Raw genomic sequence first — 23,272 nt, forward strand, 5'->3', positions numbered from 1 at the left:
AGGTGATTTGTGCATGAAATAAATTTTTAAAAAATTTATGTAATCCTATTTTGCACACACTAATGGAGATTGGCATTGAGAACATCTTTCACTTTTTATAAGTGGATAGTTTGTGCTCAGATGTCTTTGATGTGACTTGAACCTTGACAGAGCTGCTTTGCTTGAAGAGAGGCAGGTCTGCACAGCATCCGGGTCTGAGCACATCTCAAACCCCACCTGCTGCTGCAGCCCTCCATCCCTCAGGGACCCTTCTTCCTCTGTGGGAAGTCTGTGGTCCTCTCCCCATGTCCTCCTGCATGTTGTCATTTCAGCACTCCACCCAACTGGGTCTGCATCCAGTCTCCACTGCTTACATGCCACTCCTGCCAGACATGGACAGGCCTCCTGATCCCCACGTATGCCCACCTGCATCACTGCCTAAAGAGGTGCCTAGAGTGGCCATGCCTTCCTCAAAAGACTCGGCAGCCTCCCCACCCTCCCCACCCTGGGCTGTACGGGGTCAGCTCAGTCCCCAAACACACACACACAGTCTTTGCTTGATGAACCATTTGATTGGTTTTATTGGATGAAAATTGAGAGCCTTTCAAACACAGTGACAGATACAAAGTACCCTGATTATGTTCTGAGGCATAAGTCACAGTCATCACTTCAGAATCACTCAAGGACAGCCACACACAAGCTGGAGTTTTGCTGCAAGTTTGTAATGAACCACTGCTCCTGACCGAAATTTGCATGAAAATAAGGTAAGATCTTTAGCCTCACCTCCCCCGACCTTTGGAAAGGTGCAGAGCATTCTCTCCAGGGCCATGGGAGGGAGCAAGTGAACAGAGCCAGCGAGGGATCTTTAAGTTCTGCTCCCGCTCCACCCACAGATCCAGGGGGTCTCTACGTCCCAGCAAAGGATTTCTCCATCATGCTTTTCTTCTCTAAGGGAAAGATTCTACGGAGCACAGTGCAGTGTGATTCCGCTCTTGGGAGAGGAGAAAGCAAGGGAGGGATAGAGCTGAGGAGGAGCATACAAAGGTCACTTCCATGTGACCACTGGGTCTTCACACCCGGAAGGTCACTCAGGGAAGAGTCGCGCCACCAACCCCTCAGGGGCAAACTCCTTGGCCTGTGTGTGAGCCTGCAGGCAGGCTTCCTGGAAACTGACAAGCTTGGCTGAAGCCGTGAGCAGGTGTGGGGCCATGCCTGCAAGGGAGGCCCAAGGGCAGAAGGTTTCCGCTGTTCCTCTGCGGACCTCCCTCGCCGGCCCTGGCTTCATTTGGGGAGTGAGGTGACTCCCAAACTGTGGGACTGAGTAACCCATTGTTCTCTTATTGAGATAAAGTAGTAAGTTAAAAAAATACGTACACATGTATTTCACAGTTAACAATACAGCTTTGAAGAAGAGTTATGGCTTTCTGAAGGGAGGTCAGTTGGGTCCAAAGACGAAGTTTGCAGGCCACCAAGACCCTGCCACATCCCTAAAACACATGTACCAAGTGTGGGAGTCCCAGGGAGGACCAGCTGCACCCCCTCCCCAAAGCAACCCTGGGCAGAGAGACTTGCTCAGAAGCCAGCCCCAGTGGAGACCAAGGGTCCTGCTGGAGAAAGGGGAGGGAGGGCTGGCTCCCGGGTGGGCTGGACGAGCTGTCACTTGGGACGCCCCAGTCTCCTCCCAAAGAGCCACAGCACCAGGGGGCTGCGCCGCTGGGTCTGATGCCAGCTCCCTCCACACTCCTGCTTTGCTCAGGCCTGTGGCCCTGGGTGACCCCCTGCCAGGTACAGCTTCCTTCCCTCCTAACCACCAGGTACAGCCATCCAGTGCTCTGGCTCCGAGTGCCCTGGGCTTGGGGCCCAAAGAGAAATAAATACCAAAAAGCCCCCTCCACATAGACAGTAGGCAGTGCATGAGGCCCCGGGGTAGAGCCTAGGCCTGGATCAGACTCCAATCAGCCTGACAATCCCAGAAAGAAGAAAGTAGAGGGGCCTTAGGGGGTAAAGCAGAACATGGCCACCTCCCCCGACCCCTTGGGAGGCTTGGGCACCCAACACCAGAGCATCACCCCCATCCCACAGGACATGCAGCACACCACTGTCATCTTTCTGGGCCCCAGTCAAGAGCGGATGCCACTCACTCTCTACGCTTCCCATAGGCCCCAGGAGGAAACAGATGGGGAAGGTGTTTAAAAAGTAGAGGTGCTCCCCTAGGGGGCAAAAAAAGTCCTATTCTCAAATTCACAAATAATCAGAGTCACTGCAGAGCCTTCCTCCACCCCAGCTGGATCCTGACTCATGCTCCTGCGTGTGATAAGGACACCACAGTGGAAGCAGAGGTACAGAACAAGAGCACCCTGGCCCCACTGACCACGCGGAAAGTTCCCTTTAAGATGGGAAGGCAGAGGTGGTGGGTTTCCCCCTCCTCCTGTACTTTCTTCTTGGGGGAGAGTAGCAAACATCCGAGGGAAAATATAAGTCCAGGGACTCCTCCTACCATCTCATTTATCCTGCATCATCAGATAATGAACTATTTCACCCACCTGAATTTCAAGATAGCTAAAGGCTAATCTTTTAAGTACCAGGATTTCTATGAATAGGTTTTAAGTGTTTGGGAAGGGAAATATTTCCAAAATGAGTAAGCCTGCTTCTCTTCATGCAGTATACCGAATGTTGTCTGAGTGCTTTGTTCATCTATGTGGTTGCAGATGTTGCAGGGTGAACCGATCTGAAATGCCCTCCTCGTTGCCCTCGGGTTTACCACAGTATATGTACCCCCTGCCTTAGGTCACTGGGTGTTTTCTGAGAATTAGAGTTTTGGTCTTTTAATGCCATTATATTTAGGCTATTAGCTGCCACGTCATGCTTTATCTAGCACCTTTTATGATTCTCTTAGCATATTTTATTATTAGAAACCAGAATCAAGTTCACTAGAATGGGATTTAAAATGAAAACGAACACCACAAAGGATTTGGTATTAACCAAATGTTTGATCTAAAGCATCTGTTTCAGGAGCTCAAAATTAATTTTCCTTCCCTGGAGTCCCCAGCTACCTAGGGGCTAAGCTAACCTGCTGGGTAAGTGGTCCTGGGAAGTGAGGTGTGCTTTGACCTTGATTCAATAAAATAGTAATCTTTTAATAAGTCTTGAAAATGTTCAGGAGTTCTAGTAAACTCTGTGGCTGAATGCAGAATTCTGTGCTGCAATGGGGATACAATTCTCACTGGGACCACACTGCTGGGGACATCTTCAGAGGGAAGGGGCAGGAGACTTGCTTTCAGTTGGAGGGAGAGAAGATTGAGGCAGCATCCTGGCACTAACTAGCTGGTTTCAACTCGAGCCTTTTCCAAAAGAAAGTGGAGAGGGAAGGAAGAGCACAATGCAACAGGGGGTGAACCCTTGTCCCTGGGTCACCCAGGCCATTTCTGAGGAGTATTTCTTCATCACCTCCTATATTTGTTTCACACAGGTGTGGTGGGGTGGGGTGGGCAGAGCGCTGGGCCCAGCTTTCAACTCCCAGTGGATCCAGAACTCCCTGAGCTGGGGGGCACGATGTGACACTCGGATCCTGCCCCAGCACCAGTCCCAACATGCCCCTCACCTGGTCCCAGGCTGGTGGTCCCAGGCTATAGAGACAGCAACCCCTTAGCTTTGATCACAAAATGCATCCTAATCCTGAGCACAGATAAATTCTTAATTCAGGCACACTTTGAGCCTCCTCACCTTGCAAAAGGAAATCCACATAAATTTGCTTTAAAAATATTTCATGTTTACTTATGTTGAAAATGTTCAGAAAAAGAAAGGCTGTTTGGTACCTTTAAGAAGCCTCAGGCTTGAATCAGATTCTCCCAAAGCCCAATCAGGATAAAATGCAGCAGAACAGGGCCAAGCTAGTTAGTAGGTGATCAAGAGCAGCGATCCTCAAAGAGTAGTCCCAGGACCAGCAGCACCACTTGGGAGCTGGTGAGGGAGGTCCCACGCTGGGCTCCCCCAATCAGAGACTCCAGGGTGGGGCCCAGGAACCAGTGAGCTCTCCTAGTGATTCTGACGCAAGTTCAGGTTTGAGAACTGCTGATTTTGAGTAGCGGTTCTCAACCTTGGCTGCATATTAGAATCATCTGGTGAGTTTGAAAAACCCGAATATCCAGGTCATGCCTCAGACCAACTGGAACAGAAACACTGGGGAATCAGACCCTATTATCCAGGCACAAGTATTTCTCAAAGCTCTTCAGATAACTCCAATATGCAGCCAGAGACCCTCTGCCTTAGGGCAATGAATCTCAACCACTGCACAACTGAGTCATTTAAGGAGATTTAAAAAAATAAGGCTATGGGGGTCCTATCCCTAAACCAACTGAATCAGATTCCTGGGGCAGATGAGGACCTTGCATGTTTTTTTAAAATAAAGATCCCCAGGTGATTCTAATGTGCACACAAGATTGAGAACCACAATTCTAGAGGAAATAAAACTTTTACACCAAAGCTGAGCCAGTGCTTTAGTTGAAGGAAGTGAATTACTTGGTTGCCAAGGGAACCATCCCCTGACTGGTAAGAGAGAGTCTCTGATACCAAGCTTTTGTGCCAAGAGCTAAGTCATGGTAGTATATATTTCTCTTTTTGAAATGAAAAAAAAAAAAGAAGGTTCACAGAAGAAACTACGCAAGGAAAATATCTCAAGGCTTATATAAGTTGAGCAAAGCTATTGTCTCTCAGGACACAGGCTGGTCAGAACAGCTGAGCCTAGCGGGCAAAGCCGGCAAGTCCTCTCTGACCCTCAGCAAAGGTGTCAATGTTACCAGAAGCCAGGAACCTACCCAGGGCTCAGGACAACAGCTCCGGGCAGAAAGGAGAATCAGAAGTCTATAACAGGGGCAATGTCATTTGAGAACAGCTTGTACTTAAGTGATTCTATATGCCAGTCACAGAAAGACAGCTACTGGCTGATTCCACTCAGATGAGGTGCCTAGAGTAGTCAAATTCGGAGACAGAAAGTAGAAGGGTGGTTGCCAGGGGCTGGGCGAAAGGAAATGTGGACTTGTCCTTTAATGGGTATAGAGTTTTAGTTTTGCAAGATGAAAAGCATTCTGGTGATTGATTGCACAGCAATGTAATGTACTTAACCGTACTAGACTGTACACTTAAAAATGGTTAGGTGGTACATTTTATGTTATGTGTACTTTGCCACAATTAAAAATAGAAAAAAGGAAAATCTGATAGGTTGAGGACAAGACACATTTTGTTAATGTTATGGATTCCTATGCAGTTAATTTTTGTTGCTAGTTTAATTGTGGGTTCTATTTTATATTCCTGTTTGTAGAAAATGCACAAGTTGGGCTATGTGCCAGATTCTTTTCGCTCTTTTCACACTTAAGACTCCAGTCTGAATTTCAAGCCAGACACCACCACTTACCCAGCAGCAGTCACTGAACCACAGGCCCTGGGCTCTGCAGCAGGTGGGAGTTCCTGGCCCACCTGCAGTTGTCACACTTGCTGACTGCCAGGTATCACCACCCCTCCGCCGGATTCTGAGTTGATAGGCCAGGGTTTTAACAGGCACCCAGGGGACTGTGATACTGGTGATTTACAGTCCACCGTCTGAAGAACATCTGCTTTATCAGGATGTCTTGCAGGATGTAATCAACCACCACAGATTCACCTGGCTTTACGAAAGCTTCCAAAGAACGATAGAAGGCACACCCTGGCCATTGTCACACCCCTAGAGACTGGCCTCCCCTGACACCTGAGCCAGTCAGTCTCCTCCCAGCGAATGCCCTGGTTACTGAGAGAGAGGTATGTGTGTTGAACTCAGAGCAGTGCCATCCCCGTCCCCAGTTCCTGGCCTCCAACTGGGCATCTGAAACAGACATTTTGCAAAGCTCATCTCATCTGTTCTCAGCCAATAAACAAAGCATTTTTCACTAGTTTTTAAGACACTTTTGATAAATCTCTGGTACACTGCTACCCAGCCTTCTCCTCAGGACAGTGATTCAAGATTCTGACAAATCTGTATGATTTTGAGGGAGGCTAGGGAAGGGGAAGGAAAGGAAGGAATAAAGAGAACATCTTTCCTCCTTTTGTTTAAGCTAGAGAGAAAGAAGGTTGGGTTAGCCGGCAAGGAGCAACATTATAATGGGAAGAAACAAAGACAGGGTAGCAGAGACTGGGTGATGGAGCCGGCGAGCCACCGCAACAGACATTTCGGCCTCCTGGGCCCCAAGCTCTCCAAGGACAGGGAGAGTCTGCGTAGCTTAGTGGTTCAAACACAGAAGGTTCTCGACAAAAAAAACAATCAACAGAGAACTCCCTTAAGCTGGTCATTTCCTCAGGGCGCTTCTCAGTTTACCAGTGGAGGCTTTTGAACTGCTGGAGCCCAGTAGGTAATCAGAGCCCCCACTATTACAGTGAACCTGTGGCTCTGTGCCAGTGCTGGGGGTGCAAAAATGAACTAGATATGGTCCTTCCCAGGAGGAAAGACAAACTCTTAACCAAGGACACAGGGACACCCATGCTGTGCCTGAGGATGTCCTGTCAGAAGTCAGTGATGGTTGGGACAGAAGTACAGAGGAGAGAGAGTGCCCAGCCCAGGGTCACAGAGGGGAGCATGCAGGGGTCATAGCCTGATACTGTCTGCAAAAGTGGCGGGCTAAAAGGGAGAGAGAGGAACGCAGGAGCGAGGGGCTCTTCCAGGCATTTCCAGTGGCCGTGCAAAGGCACAGCTCCTGGAGGAGTACTGGTGGGGGTGGGGTGGGGGTGGCAGGAGGTCTCTGGGAAGGTGAGCGAGCCAGGGTTGGATGTGCCCTGCATACCTGGGTAAGGAGTCTGGACTAGATGGTACAGGCAGGCAATGGACTCCACCAAACTTCTGGAAGCAGGAAGATTAGCCAGAAGGGCCTGAGACAGGGCCAGGCAGAGGGCTTGCAGGTAGGGAATGAATTCAAGATCAGTCTATGGGTCAGAATTGACAAGACCTGATGAACAAACAGTCACGGAAAGTGAAGAAGAGCCAAGGCTGACCAAGGTTTCGGGCTCTGCGGCCAGTGGTGGGGCAGAGCTGTTCGCTGGGAGGGCAGGGGAAGGGAGGAGGTGGAGGGAACCCGCTTTTCCCGAGTGGGGCACTGTGCTGGGCCTTGGACAGCCTACTCCCTGGAACCCTTGCCACAGCCAGGGCGGCTGGTGCCCCGGCCTTGTTCCTCAGGTGACTCAGCGTCCAGGGGCTACGGCAGCAGCCCAAGGCCACACAGGTGGTAAGCGGTAGGAGGTGCCTTGAGCCAGACTGTCCTTTTAACCACCAGTTGGACATGTTGAGGTCTGAGATGCCATGCAGGTGCAGATGGTCAAGGCCTCGGTGAGCATGCTTCTGATGCTCCGAGAGAGAACTGGCCCACGGGTAAGGGGTTTGTGGGTCCAGGACAGCAGCAGCCTGAGCTGTGACTAGACCAGTGAGAGGAGAGAACCCTGAGGAAGCTTCACAGAAGACGAATCAGCCATGGGGCCTGAGAAGGAGCGTCCAGAGGCAGGAGGGAAGTCAGGGGAGAACGTGTGTTAGGAAACAACGCAGGAGAGGACTCAAAAAGAGCAGCGAAGCCACCTTGTCACATGTCATGGGGACGTCAAGGATGGGGCCTGAGAAGCTCCCAATGCTTTGGCAATTGCCAGCCTTCAGAACTGAGAGCTGACTCTGGCATGCCCTTGTCCTCCTCTCCTGGCAACTGTCCCTGAGCTTGCACGTGTAGACACCCAGCACAGTTCGTGTGTGTGCTTGTGGGACCCTTGGCTCAGCCTCGGGATACGCCCCCCAGACCAGCAGTTCCAGGAGGGCGGGGGCTACATCATGATTGTCACTGGTTCCCCAGCACCTAGTACAATGCCTGGCACAAAGTGACTGCTCACAGGCATTTGTGGAATGCCTGGCTGAAGCCAGCTCCATGCTGCCCCTCAGTGGTCAGGAGGCTCTCCCTCTGCCTGCTCCCCTCATTCAGCAAAGTCAGGAGCAACAAGGCTCTCTGGCCTTGGCGGCAGCAGGTGATAAGCTGCTGAGTAGCCCTGGCAGCACTGCTGAAACTGTCTCAAGTGCATCTCTGACCTTGAGCCACCTTCCATTTTGCTTGGCTAAGCACAGAGTCAATTACTTGTTTCTGCTGCCATTCAGCCCTGGGGCAGTGGGTTTAGCACAAAGGAAGACATGGTGGTTGTTTTGTTTGTGGGGAATTGATTTCCCTTAAATAAGAATTTCACCAGCAATCTGTACTGCACAGTGTGATGGTGACAGGGCTGTGAGAAACATGGTGGGGGCTTCTCGAGTCAATGCCCTGGACTCTCCGTGCCTTTGAAAAAATTGTTTCCCTACAAACACTGGCTGTGAGAGAAAGAGTGTGGTCTGGAAATCAGGGGCCTGGGGAAGTCCCAGCTGATGCACAAGTTGGCCATGAGGCCTTGGACAGGTCACCCAACATATTGGTACATCTAACATGTACCCTTTCTGGGCATCTCTTCTCACCTGCAAAATGTAGAGGTGTCCTCAGCTCATCCCCATGCCCCCACCCGCAGTGCAAGAATGGCATATGCTCTACTGGTATGAGGCGGGAGGGGAGGGGAGGACACTTACAAGCAGAGACAGCCTCCCAGACCCGTGACCGTCTCCTAGAGCATTTGTCTCTAGAGCAGGGCCCAGCGCCACCATGCAATTTATCTCCATCAGGATCCCTCATTTCCCCCTCTGGTGACACTGGCTGAGAAGCAGCTGAGAAAGAGGTTTGGAGCACAGGCATGGGATTCTACAGACCTGGGTATAGTTTCCTTCGCTGGATGCCTGACCATGGGCAAGTCAGTGAATCACTCTGAGCCTGTCTCCTTACCTGTCCAATGGGAGCCTTCTTTCCTAAGGGGGTTTGTGATGATTATAAGAAATTAATGCAAAGAAAATGCATAGTGTAGAGCCTGACACAGAATGAGAGCCAATACATCTTAGCTATTATAATGATAAATATTATTTATGGCTTAGATCCATATATAATGAATACCTTCCCCCAAAACTGAGATTATAGAGACCCTAGAGATTTTTTCTAAACCTCTAGTTAGAGAGATGGGGAAACTGAGACCCAAAGGGGGACGAAGAGATTTACTCTAAGAACCATAAGCAGAAGTAGGACCATGAGCCAGGAGTCCTAACTCCTATGTGGGAATGGACCCTTCTGCACCACCCCCAGATGCTACAAGGGCCCTGGCTGGGGTCAACACAAACCCATGACACCCTCAGTGATGGGAACCCTGATGTCCAGAACCCCTACTGCCCCTAAACATGCCCCTTCTGGCAAAGAAATATTACCCAGAGGACTTTCAAGAAAGCGTCTGTCCACAGCAGGCACTCAGAGGATCCCCGGGCATGCTGACCCAGATCACCTCCCTGTTCTGGGTCTGTTTCCTTATGTGGGACAAAATGGTCTTAAGAGCCTTCCAGTTCTGACATTCCATGGTTTCAAGAACTGGGCTCAATTAACCACAAACTAGTGGCTGGAAATCCCAGTTAATGGGAATCTCTCCCACAGTTCCTTCCTTGGGATAAACAGGAAGAGCTCAAGAAAGCATCACCACCCACCGTCCTCATGTAGCTTCTCCTGGTTTGCCACGTATCTGGGCCTACTCAGCCTCACTGCCTACTTCCCCACTCTCCAGACAAGCAGGCTGAGGCTCAGAGCAGCCTGAGCCTTCCCCAGTCGGGACCAGAGCTCAGAATAGAGGTGGAAGGTCAGCATTTAGTGGTGTTATGCGTGGAGCACACGCTCCACAGCTATCCACCAACATGAAGTACAAGCCAAAACACAGGGTTTTTTGCCAAGAAAGAAGCCCTGGATCAGGAGCCTGGGGGCCTGGGATAGGGCCTGAGCTCTCCTCTGTCTCTCACTGACTGGGCCTGCTGATCTGCCTGTGAAAGCAGGGGGCTGGGGTGGGCCCTGCTCCTGCTGCACTCTCCCAGCTCCCCATCCTCCTCAGAGCCCCAGGAGGGGCTGAGGTATGTCTGCTCTGGCCTCCCCCAAGAAGACAGAGGTGCTGCCTGTATTTGTCATCATGTCTTCCCAGCCCAACCTGGACCAAAGTAGAATAGGCTTCTGGAAAAGTTAAGGGAGGGAGGGAAGAAAGGAAGATGGGGAGAAGGGAGAGAGGGAGATGGAAGGGAGGGAGGGAGGGGCTGAAGTCTGTCCAGCATGAACAGTCTATGATTCCACAAAGCTAAGCTCTAAGGCAATTTACCAAGGGTGTCTGTGAGGCACAGCTCATTAATGGTGGGAACACCACGGGGGAGACACAGGGAACAGATTCTGGATGTGACATGTTAACCCCTTTCAGTCTAGCCACAGCTCACTTCCCGAAGCACTAGCCCTGCAGGTCCATGTGTGGGAAGGCTGCCAGGCTGTGTGGTGTGAGTAGAACCCCCAGTGATGCTGGTGTGGGAGACCATGGTGCGCTAAGCTCACCAGTCAGCTGTCAGCACTTTCTGGCCTGGAGCCTTACAGTCCTGTTTCAGGAACATGAGACAGCGGGAGTCTGCAGTATTTGGGAACATAAAGAGGAATGGATCTGTTAAATAACTCCTGGTCAAACAGAGCTGAAAACAAAGTGACAAGAGGAAGCAAACTGCAAGCACTTGAGTCGGTAACATTGGCTTGAAAACCTTAGTGCAAATGGCTGGTCCTTCTTATCAAAAGATCAACACAGGACAGAACACGGAGGCACCCAGGCTGTGTGTGTCTGAGGACGTGTTGAAAAGGGAGTGGCTCCTTTCAGCTGACAGTGTCTCAGCCAAGGTGCTAACACGGAGGCTTCACGTTAGACGGCAGGGCTCGGTTGGAGTGACCTCGGCTGGCAAGGCCCTGGACCTCCCTGAGCCACTCTGCTTCCCAGGAAGTTCTGGCCGCTGGGTTGGTATCTAAGCTCTGGGATTCTAGAGAGCAGCTCATGGTAGAGGCCTCAATATAAAAGTGAGGAGCCCAAAAGCCTGAATAAAATCTTGAGGGTGCTCCATGTGCGGTCTCCCTCTTTTCTATTCTCTATAGGGCCTTTAGCTGCGACAAGGCCGCTACCATTTGTGCTCACTGGGATGCTAAAATTGAATGGAAATGTGCCTTGTTCACTTGCAAGTCTCGAATCTTGAGGAGTGGCCCAGCAGCATGCTGCCCGTGCAGGGCCCTGAGGAGGCCCCGGGCGCCTAGCTCAGAGCTGATGCTGCCCCGGCCCCTATCCCTGCCTCCCGACCCTCAGGACCCAAGCAGAGGAAAGCGGAACGACCGAGGAACTGGCAGCCTCAATGCCAGGAGGCGAGGGGGAACGAGGTTCCATTTGCCGGGTGGCCGGCGGCCAGCGCCACGCTCAGCAGCAGCTGCAGGTGCCCGTGTGTACGCGGAGGACGCCGCGGCTGTGCAGGTGCAGGAAGTTGAAGATCTCGGAGGGCATGGCGTGGAACCCCGGGCGGGGCTTGACATTGTCATAGTAGTGGTGGGTGATGTAGAGGCCCGAGGGGTTCATGGGGAAGGCCCAGAAGCCAAACAGGTGCACCTCCTCGCAGAGCTCGAGCGCCGCCGTGGCCAGGATGAGGCCGGTGCTGATGCGCTTGGCGCGCACGCCCAGGCTGAGCCAGTAGCGCGACACGTTGACGAGGTACTGCGGGTGGAAGTAGTAGACGGCCTGCGGCGACTCGAAGTCGTCCAGCACGTACTTGACGCGGATGGACACGTCGGTGTTGCGAGTGTTGTAGAAGGCGGGCAGCAGCACCGAGGCGTTCTCGTACACCTGCAGCACCCGGTAGAAGGGCCGCCGCCACTTCTCCAGCTTGTGGAACCTGGGCGGGCGTCAGGGTGGGAGGGTCGGCCACCCACTCCCGTGCCCTGCCGCCCCTCTCCCCACACCCTGGGGTCCCACCCCGCCTTCTTTCACCTGCTGCACCTCCGCAGACTAACGTCCCGCCCTCCTTGAGCACAGCCATAGTTTTGTAAGGGACACTGGGGAGGACAATCTGGATGCAAAGGGACAAACATCCAGGGAGGGCAACGCTTGACTCAAATGGATGAGGGTGCCCCAGGGCGGATTCAGAGAGAAATGGTGAGAGCCTGTGGAGGCTCGCCCTGGAGCCCTCAGGGCACCCACCCGTCGGCATTGCCTTCCCCCAGCTCTGCGAGAAGGACACAAACCCAATCTGCCTGTCCACTCGGCCCCTCCTCCTCGCGGCCTCCTGCTCACCATTTCTTTACTTGCAACAGCCCCATGGGTGGCTCACCTCTCACCTCTCTGAATGCTCCCTCACCCTACTGCCTCTCTAAGTGTCTCTGGGCCTCTCACCTAATTTACCACCATCCCCTCCACTCCCCTGCCACCAGCCAGCCCTCCTCTTACCCTTTGTCTGACCTGGGTATGTGACTATGCTCCTGGTTGGAGTTTTAACACACTAAACCCTCCCTTGGAGCCTCCCAGACAGACCCCAGGAGGGAATCTGGGTGTGCGGGGGTGAGATCTTTGCATCACACAATGGAAGGCTCTCTGGCCCATCTCTAGGTGAAGAAAGTCTAGACCAGCAAAGAAGAATAATGCAGGCCACATATGTAATCTTAAATGTCCTAGTGAGCACATTTAAGTAAGTAGAAAGAAATGGGTAAAATTATTATATTACATTTAATTTTTATAATATTTTATTTAAACTGATAGACCCAAAATACTACCATTTCAACATGTAATCAATATAAACAACTAATGAGATGTGGTCCATCCTCTCTCTCATATTAAGTCTATGAAATTAGATGTGTGTCTTAAGGTTACAAAAGGCACATCTCAATCTGGATAGCCATGTTTCCAGTGGCCAGCAGCCATGTATGACTAATGGCTACCATATGGGACAGCACAAGTCCATAAAGAGGGCCACTGACCTCTCTGTGATGATGCTGGGGTTCACAGTGACCACGTCCGTCTTTACCCCCACATCCATGGTGTACTTCTCCGAGATGGGGGGTAGGTTACACCTGCAGAAGAGAAGAGGCAACCACTAGAGACATGGGGTCAGTCATTCTGGATAGAGCTGGTGGGTGAGGGTGTGGTAAGAGGGGTGGGGATCATATGGGCAGGGTGGGCAGAGGCAGCCAGCAGAGTGGCATCTTTGTGGCTCACGAATGAAGGGGCAAGTTCAATCCCTTCGCACACCATCCCTGAGAGGCCCAGTGATTGGGGATCCATGACCCATGAGATCCCACTGCAGCCTCAACCGAAGTCTCTTTGTTTTAAGCTGTTATTTTCAACCAGGCTTGATCCATCTTCTTTATCCAGGTTAAAGGTGCAAATGAAGATCCCAACGAGATAAGAGGGGGCTCCACATAAGGAAGAAGAAATCCAAGGAACAGTCTCTAGCTTACTTAAGTCAGGGTGAAGCCAATATTGCTGCCAGCCACAGGCTGCCCTGGTTTCAAGCACTGCTTCTGGAAGGGTAGAACCCCACCAGGGAGATGGCTGCCCAGATGGCCTCACCAGCAGATCTGCACAGCCCCTGTGAGTCCTCATCTGTTATGCTATTTCCTCACCTCCCATTCTGCAGATACAGAGGGTGAGGACCCAAGAGGTTCAGCCACTTTTCGAAAGGGTCAGGGCTGAAGAGGGAAAGGAACCACCCAAAGCAGGAGGGTCTGCAGGTGCGGGAGTCGGGGACAGATCACTAGAAGGGCAGCATCCGAGCACTGGAGGTGGAGCACCACAGGAGGAAGGGCATGAGGGGAGGGCCATGGGGGTTGGAGCAGCAGGTGCAGACCTAGGGGATTCTTTACCGGAAGACAAAGTCAGCGCTGTTGATCTCCCTCCCACAGTGGCTGTTCTTCAGGATGCCTCCATTGCCCACCACTGCACACTTCTTAAACTGGGACCGGTAGTAGGGCATGTCCTGCGGGGAGACAGGAGCACAGCTCTCAGAGGGGAACTCGCCTGGGCCTTCATCTGCTGCTCCCACCTCCAGACCCACAAGACAGCCTTGCAGGGAGTGTGAGAGAAGAGTGGTTATTCCACTTTACAGACGAGAAGAGACACTTGTTCTTCGTTCCATGGTCAATTATGAATGAGCTGGAAGCAGAAGCCGGGTCTCATAGCCTTTTTCAGTAAGCCCTGGGATGCCTCAGGTTTCCAGAAAGAAGAGAGTATGGGTTATGGTGAGTCCTGCTGGCCTTGATATGGGAGCTCATCTTCTGTATGACTCCTAGTGTGCATTTTTTATTGATTAATGCAGATGTTTTGGGGGCAAAGATGGGGGCAGGGCCATCCAGGCACCAGGGCCCTAAACAGTCCCTCACCCTTTCAGCTCAGGGCAAGGTGCAGATCCTCTCTCGGCTCCACAGCAAGGACATAGGGACAGGTACCAGGACTTGGCAGCGGCAAGGACATGGGACAAGAGACCAGCAGGTGAGCAAGCGAGGCCACATTAGGGGAGCAGTGAGAAGCTGGAACACCTGGGGTCTCTGCAAAGAAAAAGCTCTGGGTTCAGGGGAGCCCAGGATGAACTCTGAGTGATGATGGCACTCGAGGGAGCCCTGGCAGTGACCATCTCATAGTACTTGGACCTTGTCACACCTTAACTGGCAGGGCCACCTTGGTTTGGGCCCTGGCTGCCCACAAAGGCCCCCTGGGCATGCCTGGGGACCACAGGCAAGTTGGCAGGAAAAAGCAAATACTGGCCTGAGACTTAGGAGACCTGGTTCTGCCACGTCCCTGCTCTGGGTCACAGTCCCCATCTGGGCAACCTGAGGCAGACAGAGCTAGGGAGCCATGTGGCCCAGGGCAGAACTACAGACCTGGAGTCCAGCCAACCACCCTGGTGTACCCAGCCCCTGGATGCAGGACTTCCTTTTGGCCAAACCAGGAAAGTCCAGGGCAAACCAGGATTGGGTACTATAGGCAAAAGACCCACGTCTAATCCTAGTTTTGCCCCATAATGAGGTGAAGCAACCATGCACAAGTTTTTTGAGCTCTCAGTGACTCAGTTATTCCATCTGTAAAATGAGGATAATAACATGAGATGATAAAAAGCAGTTTCTCAGCATGGCTTATTGACCTGTTGGACCAGATCATTCCTTGTTGTGGGGGGATGGCCTTTACACTATAGAATATTTGGCAGCATCCCTGGCCTCTCCTCATTAGATGTCAAGAGAAGCCCATGGTCATGACAACCAAAAATGTCACCAAATATTGCCAAACATTCCCAACACCCCCAGTACCCCCCACCCCACCCCAGGTTGAGAACCACTGGTGTAAATGAAAAATCTACCCACGGCAGAGGTATCTCAGCTTGGAGACCCAGTTGTTACTATTGGGTGGCCCCAAGGTCCCTCCTGCCTCTGACAGCCAGGAGCCTGCTGTCCTAGCACATGGCGGCTGATCAGCCCTGCGTGAGCAGCCCTGGGCAGCGCCTGGGGCTCCAGGGAGACCAACTGCCAGACAGAATCATGGACCATCCCACCGCCACGCATTCCTCAGGAATTCGGCTAAACCTGAAGGAGATGCCGACTCCATCTGGGGGAAGCTGTCCTCTGTGGCCCATTGTCCCTGGAGGCACAGGCCCGTGGGCCAGGATGGGGAACACAAGGGTATCTCACGGCCAGTGGGGGGAACTGCACTGTTTGAATTTTACCAAAGAAAGGAAAAGGCTAAAGTCACCTTTGGAGAGGTCATCAAAGGCTTTTTATGTTCTATGTCAGTGTTTTCCAAACTTCTGTAAATCAAGAATGACCTGGGGTACTTTCTGAAAATATAAATTCCTGGGTTCCACTCCAGAACCACAGAAGCAGAATCTCTACGGTGGGGCAGGAGACCAAAAGGCTTTTACAAACCCAAAGAAATATTTACCCCTAGGCGAGTTTGGTAACACTTCTCTGTCACATGCTCTAGCTCAGGGTGGCTAATTATGGTTATATCTGACCTACCGCCTGTTTCTGCAGAGACCACACGCTCAGAATGAATTTTATATTTTTAAATAGTTAGGGAAAAAAATCAGAAGAATACTTCATAACATGTAAAAATTATGTGAAACTCAAACTTCAGCATCTAACAGGAGTTATGGTTATTGGAACATAGCACAACACTCATTTACTCATGTCCATGGCTGCTTCGTGCTAAAACGATAAAGGTGAGTAGCTGTGACAGGGACCATATGGCCTACAAAGCTTAAAATATTTACTCTCTGGCCCTTTTCAGAAAACATTTGGCAACCCCCGCTCTAATTCCCTGGCCTCGGTGGTCTGTATGCTTGGCCCTCTTTGGACCCGTATGTCACCAGTTTTGTATTCCAGGCCTTGCAAGACCCACCTCATAAGGATGGCTTGCATCCCACTGTCCTCCAGCACTGTGATGACATCTATCCACATTCAGCTCCTCCCTGGTGCCCGCATGCTGCCCAATCTTACCAGTACCCACTGGTGCAAGTAACCGAACACAGGGGAACTATGGGCTTTGTTTCATTGGCACTTTCCTGAAGCAGGGTGGGCCAGGCCCTCAGATTTTTATCCAGAAAGACCTGAACACAACCCCACTCAGCATTTCTATAAACTCAGTCCTACCCTGGGCCCCATGCTCCCCAGGAGGTGGTTATGAACAGCTCTCATGAAGCCTCTTCCTCTTCAAATGGTAGCCATCAGAATCAGCTGACATGCAGCTGCAGGGCCCCTTCTCTAAGTCTGATGCAGCGATCAGGCCAGAAGAGCGTGTGTGCACCTGAGCATCAGTGATCTGAGCAGTTCACTCATGTGGATCGCTTACCCAGTGGTCCCCAGTGACCAGGGAGCCACTATGCTAGCCCTGAATGAACAGCCTACCTCCAGACTTTATATGAAAGGAAAAAAATAAATGTTTATCTTGTTGAAGTCCCTGATATTTTAGATTTTCTGTTGTAAGCAGCCAGACCTATTCTTAGTCCAAATGCCAGTGTTATAGACTGGAAGGCTGAGGCAGTGACAGACATGGTAACTAGCCAAGGTCATCCAGTGCAAGGTTAGTCTTTCAGTTTCAGTGCCTGGCTTTGGTTTGGGGTTTCTTGTGCACACAACCTTCATGTGTATGTTTTGGCTCTTGTGCCTCTCACAGGTGGGGACAAATGCTTAATCATTCTCTCAGATAGCTTCAGGATGTCCTTGCAGACAGTGCAATAACAAAAATTTTGCAGCTACTTTCTTGCCAAAACTCACTAAAAAAATAACCAGATGGTGTTTGCTGTGCCCAGACTGAACCCCAGGAAGCCCAGAGGATAGTCTGCTGAGCCCCAGAGGATAGCCAAGCAGGACCAGGACAAGAGGGTGCAGAGGGCACAGCAGAGTGACGACCAATCACATGGGCAAGGCCACTGAGGGCCACACTGGGCCGGCGTCATCGCCCCCCCCCAACAAGCCCCCCACCCCAAAGCCACACCTTGGGAAACATGCGGAAGATCTCCTGGTTGATGTGGTAGATGCCGCTGGTGTCCACCTCATACTTGAGCTTCGTCCCCAGGGGGGTGTTCTTCTGGGTGGTGAAGAGGAAGGAAGGGGCATTGCAGCACCTGGACAGAGTGGACCTGCCGGGCAGGAGGCGAATAGGGGCACTGGTGACACGGGGCAGGGAAGAGCTTCTCTGATAGTGCAGGGGTCGAGGAACTGTGGGCCCACAGGGACAGCAGGGAGCACAGTCCTCTGCCACCCAGGCCTCCCCAAGCTCGTCCCTCCCCCACGCACACCTGTGCTCACACTGTCCCCTCACCCTTCGACTCTCCCCAGGCACCCGGGCCTCTCTTCTCCTGATGCTGGCCTCTCATGCTCCAGCCAGGTTTGTCTCTGTGAGATCCCAGCTACCCCGCCCCCACCGACCACACTGGCTCTGAAGGACTGGGCACGGACTGGATACCACCCATCTCCTTAGCTGCCAACTCCCTCCCTGCTTGAATGAAGCCACCTGATGGCAGGGACCCTGCCTCTCCAGATGCTGCACAGTGTTAGTCATGCGAGTGTTCAACAACCAGGTGCCTGCCGACTGCAGGAGGAATCATTCCTCAGTGGGCCTTTCCTCAAGGTCACTGGGGCTTTCACCAAGGTCACTGGGGCTTTCATCAGGGTTACCGGGGCTTTCACCAGGGTCACCAGGGCTTTCACCAGCGTCACTGGGGCTTTCACCAGGGTCACTGGGGCTTTCCTCAAGGTCACTGGGGCTTTCCTCAAGGTAAACAGGGCTTTCACCAGCATCACTGGGGCTTTCACCAGGGTCACTGGGGCTTTCCTCAAGGTAAACAGGGCTTTCACCAGGGTCACCAGGGCTTTCCTCAAGGTCACTGGGGCTTTCACCAAGGTCACTGGGGCTTTCATCAGGGTTACCGGGGCTTTCACCAGGGTCACCAGGGCTTTCACCAGCGTCACTGGGGCTTTCACCAGGGTCACTGGGGCTTTCCTCAAGGTCACTGGGGCTTTCCTCAAGGTAAACAGGGCTTTCACCAGCATCACTGGGGCTTTCACCAGGGTCACTGGGGCTTTCCTCAAGGTCACTGGGGCTTTCCTCAAGGTAAACAGGGCTTTCACCAGGGTCACCAGGGCTTTCCTCAAGGTCACTGGGGCTTTCATCAGGGTTACTGGAGCTTTCCTCGAGGTCACCAGGGTTTTCACCAAGGTCACCGGGGCTTTCATCAACATCTGCTGTGCATCCTACTGTTTCCTAGAAACATGCTATTTATCCAGCCCTAAAGGAAAACCCATGGGTGCAGAGCCCTTCCTTAGGTTCTTGGCCCCCCATATCAGACTCCACACAGGCATTCACCTTGTCTGATGGGGGCAAAAAAACCAAGACAGACACAGTCAACAGAAATGTGCAGTTCCAATCATTTAGAAGGAAAGGGTCAGAAACTGGGATGTCAGATCGATACTGGATGACTTCCTGCAGAAAGTAGAAGCTGGCTTCCAAGAGTTTTCAGTTCATTATTTTTAAAAAAGAGAAAAAGACCACTGTGGTGTTCACTCACAAAGACACTCAAACATGAGCTACAGAAGGGTTAAGACTCAGATGATGCAAGCAGGCTTAAAAGAAAAAAGAAACCCTTCAAGGAGAATGTGGCTGATGAGGTGGGCCTGGGAGGCAGTCAGGCCAGAGGAGCCCATTTCTCCTCTGCAGCTGGTGCTCCACCGGCTGTGCATCCTCTGAGGGGTGCGGTGAGGCTTGGTGATGGGGTCAGATTCTGGGCACATCTTGCTCCTCCTGCCCTGGGGCCCCAAAGCCCTCCACCCTGGTTGCAGAGGAGCTGGACTTGACCACCACCCTCTCATGTTAGGGGCTTTGAACCCACAAGGATCCACTTTCTTCTAAAACAGCAGCAGTGGGCTGAGTCCACCCTGGCCTTCTTCCCCCAACCAAGTATGGTCACCTCTGGCATCCAGGCGGCCCTGGAAGACAGGAACGCTTTCTCCACGGAGCCCAGATGATGATGACCAACAGAAGCTGAGAAGGAGCTTTCTGGAAAGTTCACACCCAAGGATGACAACTTGGGCTGCCAGCCTGGTCAAGAGCCCTGACTTCCAGTTTCTGCTCTGCTGCCACCACCAGCTGTGGGTTCTGGGCAGGTCTCTTTCCCTCTCAGGCCTCAGTTTCCTCATCTGTATAATGCAGGGTTGGCTCTTCCACTGCCCCTGTGTAATTCTGGCTCCAGGTTGCCAAAGCCAGGATGATTATGCAAATTATTTTTTACAACTTCACCTCTAGCAGGGACTTAACTGGGGAGCTCAGCTGGCTGCTGGGCGCAGAGAGCAGTCTTTCCTGTAGAGTGTTGGGTTTCAGAATATGGCTGAGGCTTCCTGGAAGGGAGGCCAGAGGCCTGGCCATGCAGGGAACATGAGTCAGCATTACAAACTAACAGCTAAACCAGAATGCCAGTGTGTCCATCTGCAGGCAGTAGGGTGGGGAAGGCCTGTGACAGAACATTCCTGTAACTGGAATGCTCATGTGTGTCTTCCAATGCACTCCTCTCACCACACCCCATTTCACTGCCCCAGGTTCTTATAAACCTGAATTAAGAATCTCAGCACTGTTCAATGAACTTGAAATGAGAGCAAAGGGAGGCAACCCACCAGCCTTGAAGGTTTTTCTATTTAGAGCAGGGTCAGACCAGAGGTCACCTCCCTTTCCCATACCTGAAACCTCTCCCCACCTCTGCCCCAAGCAGGATCTCAGCTTCCCTGGAGCCTCTGCCTGGATAGTGCTGCTGGCTGAGCCCTGTCAAAGGCCTCCATCCTGATCTCTGTTTTCCTCTTGCCACATCATCTTCCTATTGCTTTGTTATTTCCTTAGGGGTTTGTGAATCCCATTGATGAGGCTTCTGTCCATCTCTTGGTCTGGACAACATCAGCATCTCATTGACCCCATCAGTGCTGAGTGCCCACCAGCCACACCCTCAGTGTGCTCAGGCCTCGCCCGCCCCCAGGACACCTGCCTGTACAGTGCCCACAGGAACACTTCTAAGGGGTGGATTTGGGGCTGCCCTTGCTACTCAGCTCTTGGACCTGTTGCCCCATCTCCCAGCAGTTTGTTCAAGTTCACATTCTACTTTCATAGTGGGTGGGTCTCTGCAGAGTACCAGCAGGCCTTAACTGGGAATCTGCAGTCTCACAGATGCCTCTGGTTTGGGGCTCCTGGACCTGCTCTTCACATTTCTAAAAATGACCACTTAAAACTACTACTCCGTCTCCACACTTAGCCTGGAATTGCAGCAAGCTCTTACAAATGCCTTATAAAGAAAATACAAAATATTTCATGGTATTTGTTTTTCATAGCCTGCCATGTAGGATTCCTTCATGCCAATGACTCCTCAGTACATTTAACTATGACCTGAGTTGCCTAAATCCAGTTTATACACATTCTCAAGATCCCGTCAATTCCATTTAGTGAGGTCTATCTGCACTAAAATACTACCATAAACTCACAGGATTTTAGAGGTGGAGAGGACCTTATAGTTCACCATGAATCAAAAGAATATTTGGACATCTGCTAGCTGCTTAGCTCTCAAAGACAGGAGAGTTTTAAGATATAGCTCTTGCCTCTCAGGGCAGAGTTTATAATCCGTCAATTCTGGATAGAGAGCAATTAGAAAATCTGCAGCAGGGTTCCAACATCCGGGGCAGGCTGTAAGAAACTAGGAGGCTGCCGAGTTGGAGCCACTCTCCCAGGAGTGAGGATAGAGCGGGGGAGGCAGCCACAGAAGACGCTTAATGTGCCTTTACACACAGGCCTGCTGGAGCCCGTGAGCAGATCGCTGTACTGTTATGGAACTGGACTGGAGACAGCACCACCGCCCTCGCAGGGCTGCTGCCAGGGCAAAGGGCGAGAATATGGAGGACAGCACCCAGCAAGGTGCCTGCCTCAGCCTGTGCCATGCCAGAACCTCCCTCTGCCCAGACTCCAAAGCCCTGTGGGGCCCACTCCAGGTAAGATGGCCCTGGGGGCTGGGCCCTGCAAGCGGGGGAAGATCTGGAGAGGTGGCAGGGTGGAGAACCACACAAGCAGCAGGGCTGGGGGACAGACGCATCGTAGATACTTGAACTGGTTGGCTTCGGAGACGTTCATTGCCCATTTGCACATCTGGAGGCTCTTCCACCTGTCGAACAGCTCCGACTGCTTCACCCTTTGGGAGTGGAGGACAGAGAGGGCATGAAAGGACCAGGCTGGACAAAGGGTTGTCATTCCCAAACATCTCCTGCATATGCCAAGTCCTGGGCCAGTCCTTTGTATTAACTGTATTTTCTAATTTTCTGTATTCTTGATGCTTTGATGTCTGGGCCTTGCCAATTCCTAGAAAAAGCAAATAACTGCAGGTCTGCCTTTCACGTGCAAACCAACCAGTCCAGAGCCCACATCCTCAAGTGCCTCCTTTATCAACTGAGCCACCAGTCAGTCTCTGGGACTAATCTCAGGGCCAGGTGTCAGACAACTAGGGGCAGTACCTATGCTCCAAGCCCGCCAAATTATTCAAACAAGCCAATCCTAAACCTTTCGATCCTGCCTTGCCCATTTCTTCCCATGAAAACCAAGATAAGGCTCTGGCCCATGTTTTCCCCTTGCCCCTTCTGCCCGCGCTCCAACCCTGGTGCTTCCCCATGTAGCTCTGCATGGTGTTCCCGGCTTCCTGTCTCCAGGGATTTGTGAATATAAAACCTTCTTCCTTCATGATAGTCATTTCCATGTCTGTATGACTTCCATGTCTAATTAAAACAACTCCAGATACATTTCAAAACATTCTGCCTCCCGTGACCACCCCCAAGGACCCCAGGTTCTTCCAGGAACACTGTCTATAAAGGGCATGAGACCACACCCCCTATTGGAAAGTCTGTAACTCACTCCAACGGTGCTCAGCACACAGTAGGGCTCATTACAAGGGCACGCCCTTCTCTTTCTCCTTTCTCAAGGTCAGATGACAATTTCCAGAAGGCAGAAAAGAAGAGATAAGAAGCCTGAGACATGCACCTTTTGTGAAAAGCCATCTGCAGAGCTTTTTGCCAATCAGTTTTTAAATATCTCGGTTTCTGATATCCTAAAGCACTCTCTGGAAAGGGAATGCCTGTATCATGTAGTGGTTTCCCTTTGACTGGAACCAGCATAGAGAATTGGGTCATGGAACCCTTTTAATATTGAGTAGCACATCAGACTAGAGTTCCCCAGAAACACTGGGAAATGCTGGATAGCTCACAAGTTCCTTAAAGGCAGAGTCATGATATCTTTCTGTTGACCATCCACAGTCCCCATCCCAGGGCCAGGCATTCTAAGGATGGTCATGTTGCCTGGCTATGGACCAGTTTAGGAGCTGACGGGTCTTGGGCACTGGTAGACAGAGCAGCCCTTTAAATAAAGTCACTTTGGTTTGATCATAAATGGGGAAGTGACCAGCCCCTAGATGCTGGGCATTTATCAAAAAACTACTGCAATTGTGGTTCTTGTTCTAGGGTCCACTAAAGGGCTTATGGGAACTCCTCAGCCCTCTGAATCATTGGCAAAATCCCATGTCTACTCATTGATGTGCACATCTTAGCAAGAACATGAAGATTTCATTAGCTTCCCAAAGGGGTCCATGATTCCAAAAAAGGCAAATATTCACTTAACCATAAAGTGAAAAGGGTTCATTTTGCTGAGCTGTATCTCCCTGTGTTTAATCGGAGGGAAAAGAGTTGTTCCCAAATAAGGGAACATATGACTGGTGGAAGGAGGGGTGACTGCAGGAAAAGTCCTAAAGGATAGTGACTGGGCACATGAATTTTGGAGCCAGGAGGGGATTTGGGCCTCAGAC

The 23,272-nt window shown here is 51.6% G+C and overlaps 1 protein-coding gene across 3 annotated transcripts in view; it reads right to left on the minus strand.

Annotated features, from left to right (window-relative positions):
- Window positions 1–537: 537 nt before the first annotated feature.
- Window positions 538–23,272, minus strand: part of ST8SIA5 (ST8 alpha-N-acetyl-neuraminide alpha-2,8-sialyltransferase 5) — a 78,292-nt gene continuing 55,557 nt past the window's right edge. For 2 of the 3 annotated variants that reach the window (XM_036918670.2, XM_036918674.2), the window contains 5 exons: window positions 21,530–21,616; window positions 17,395–17,539; window positions 13,776–13,888; window positions 12,891–12,983; window positions 538–11,812 (listed from right to left, as the gene is read on the minus strand). In XM_036918670.2, coding sequence (XP_036774565.2) covers window positions 11,344–11,812; window positions 12,891–12,983; window positions 13,776–13,888; window positions 17,395–17,539; window positions 21,530–21,616 — 907 coding nt within the window. In that variant the 3' untranslated portion in view covers window positions 538–11,343. The remainder of the gene's footprint in view (window positions 11,813–12,890; window positions 12,984–13,775; window positions 13,889–17,394; window positions 17,540–21,529; window positions 21,617–23,272) is intronic. The other variant, XM_036918671.2, reaches the window with a different exon arrangement.

This window comes from Manis pentadactyla, chromosome 6 (genome assembly GCF_030020395.1).
Source record: "Manis pentadactyla isolate mManPen7 chromosome 6, mManPen7.hap1, whole genome shotgun sequence".
In the NCBI taxonomy this organism is placed as follows: Eukaryota; Metazoa; Chordata; class Mammalia; order Pholidota; family Manidae; genus Manis; species Manis pentadactyla.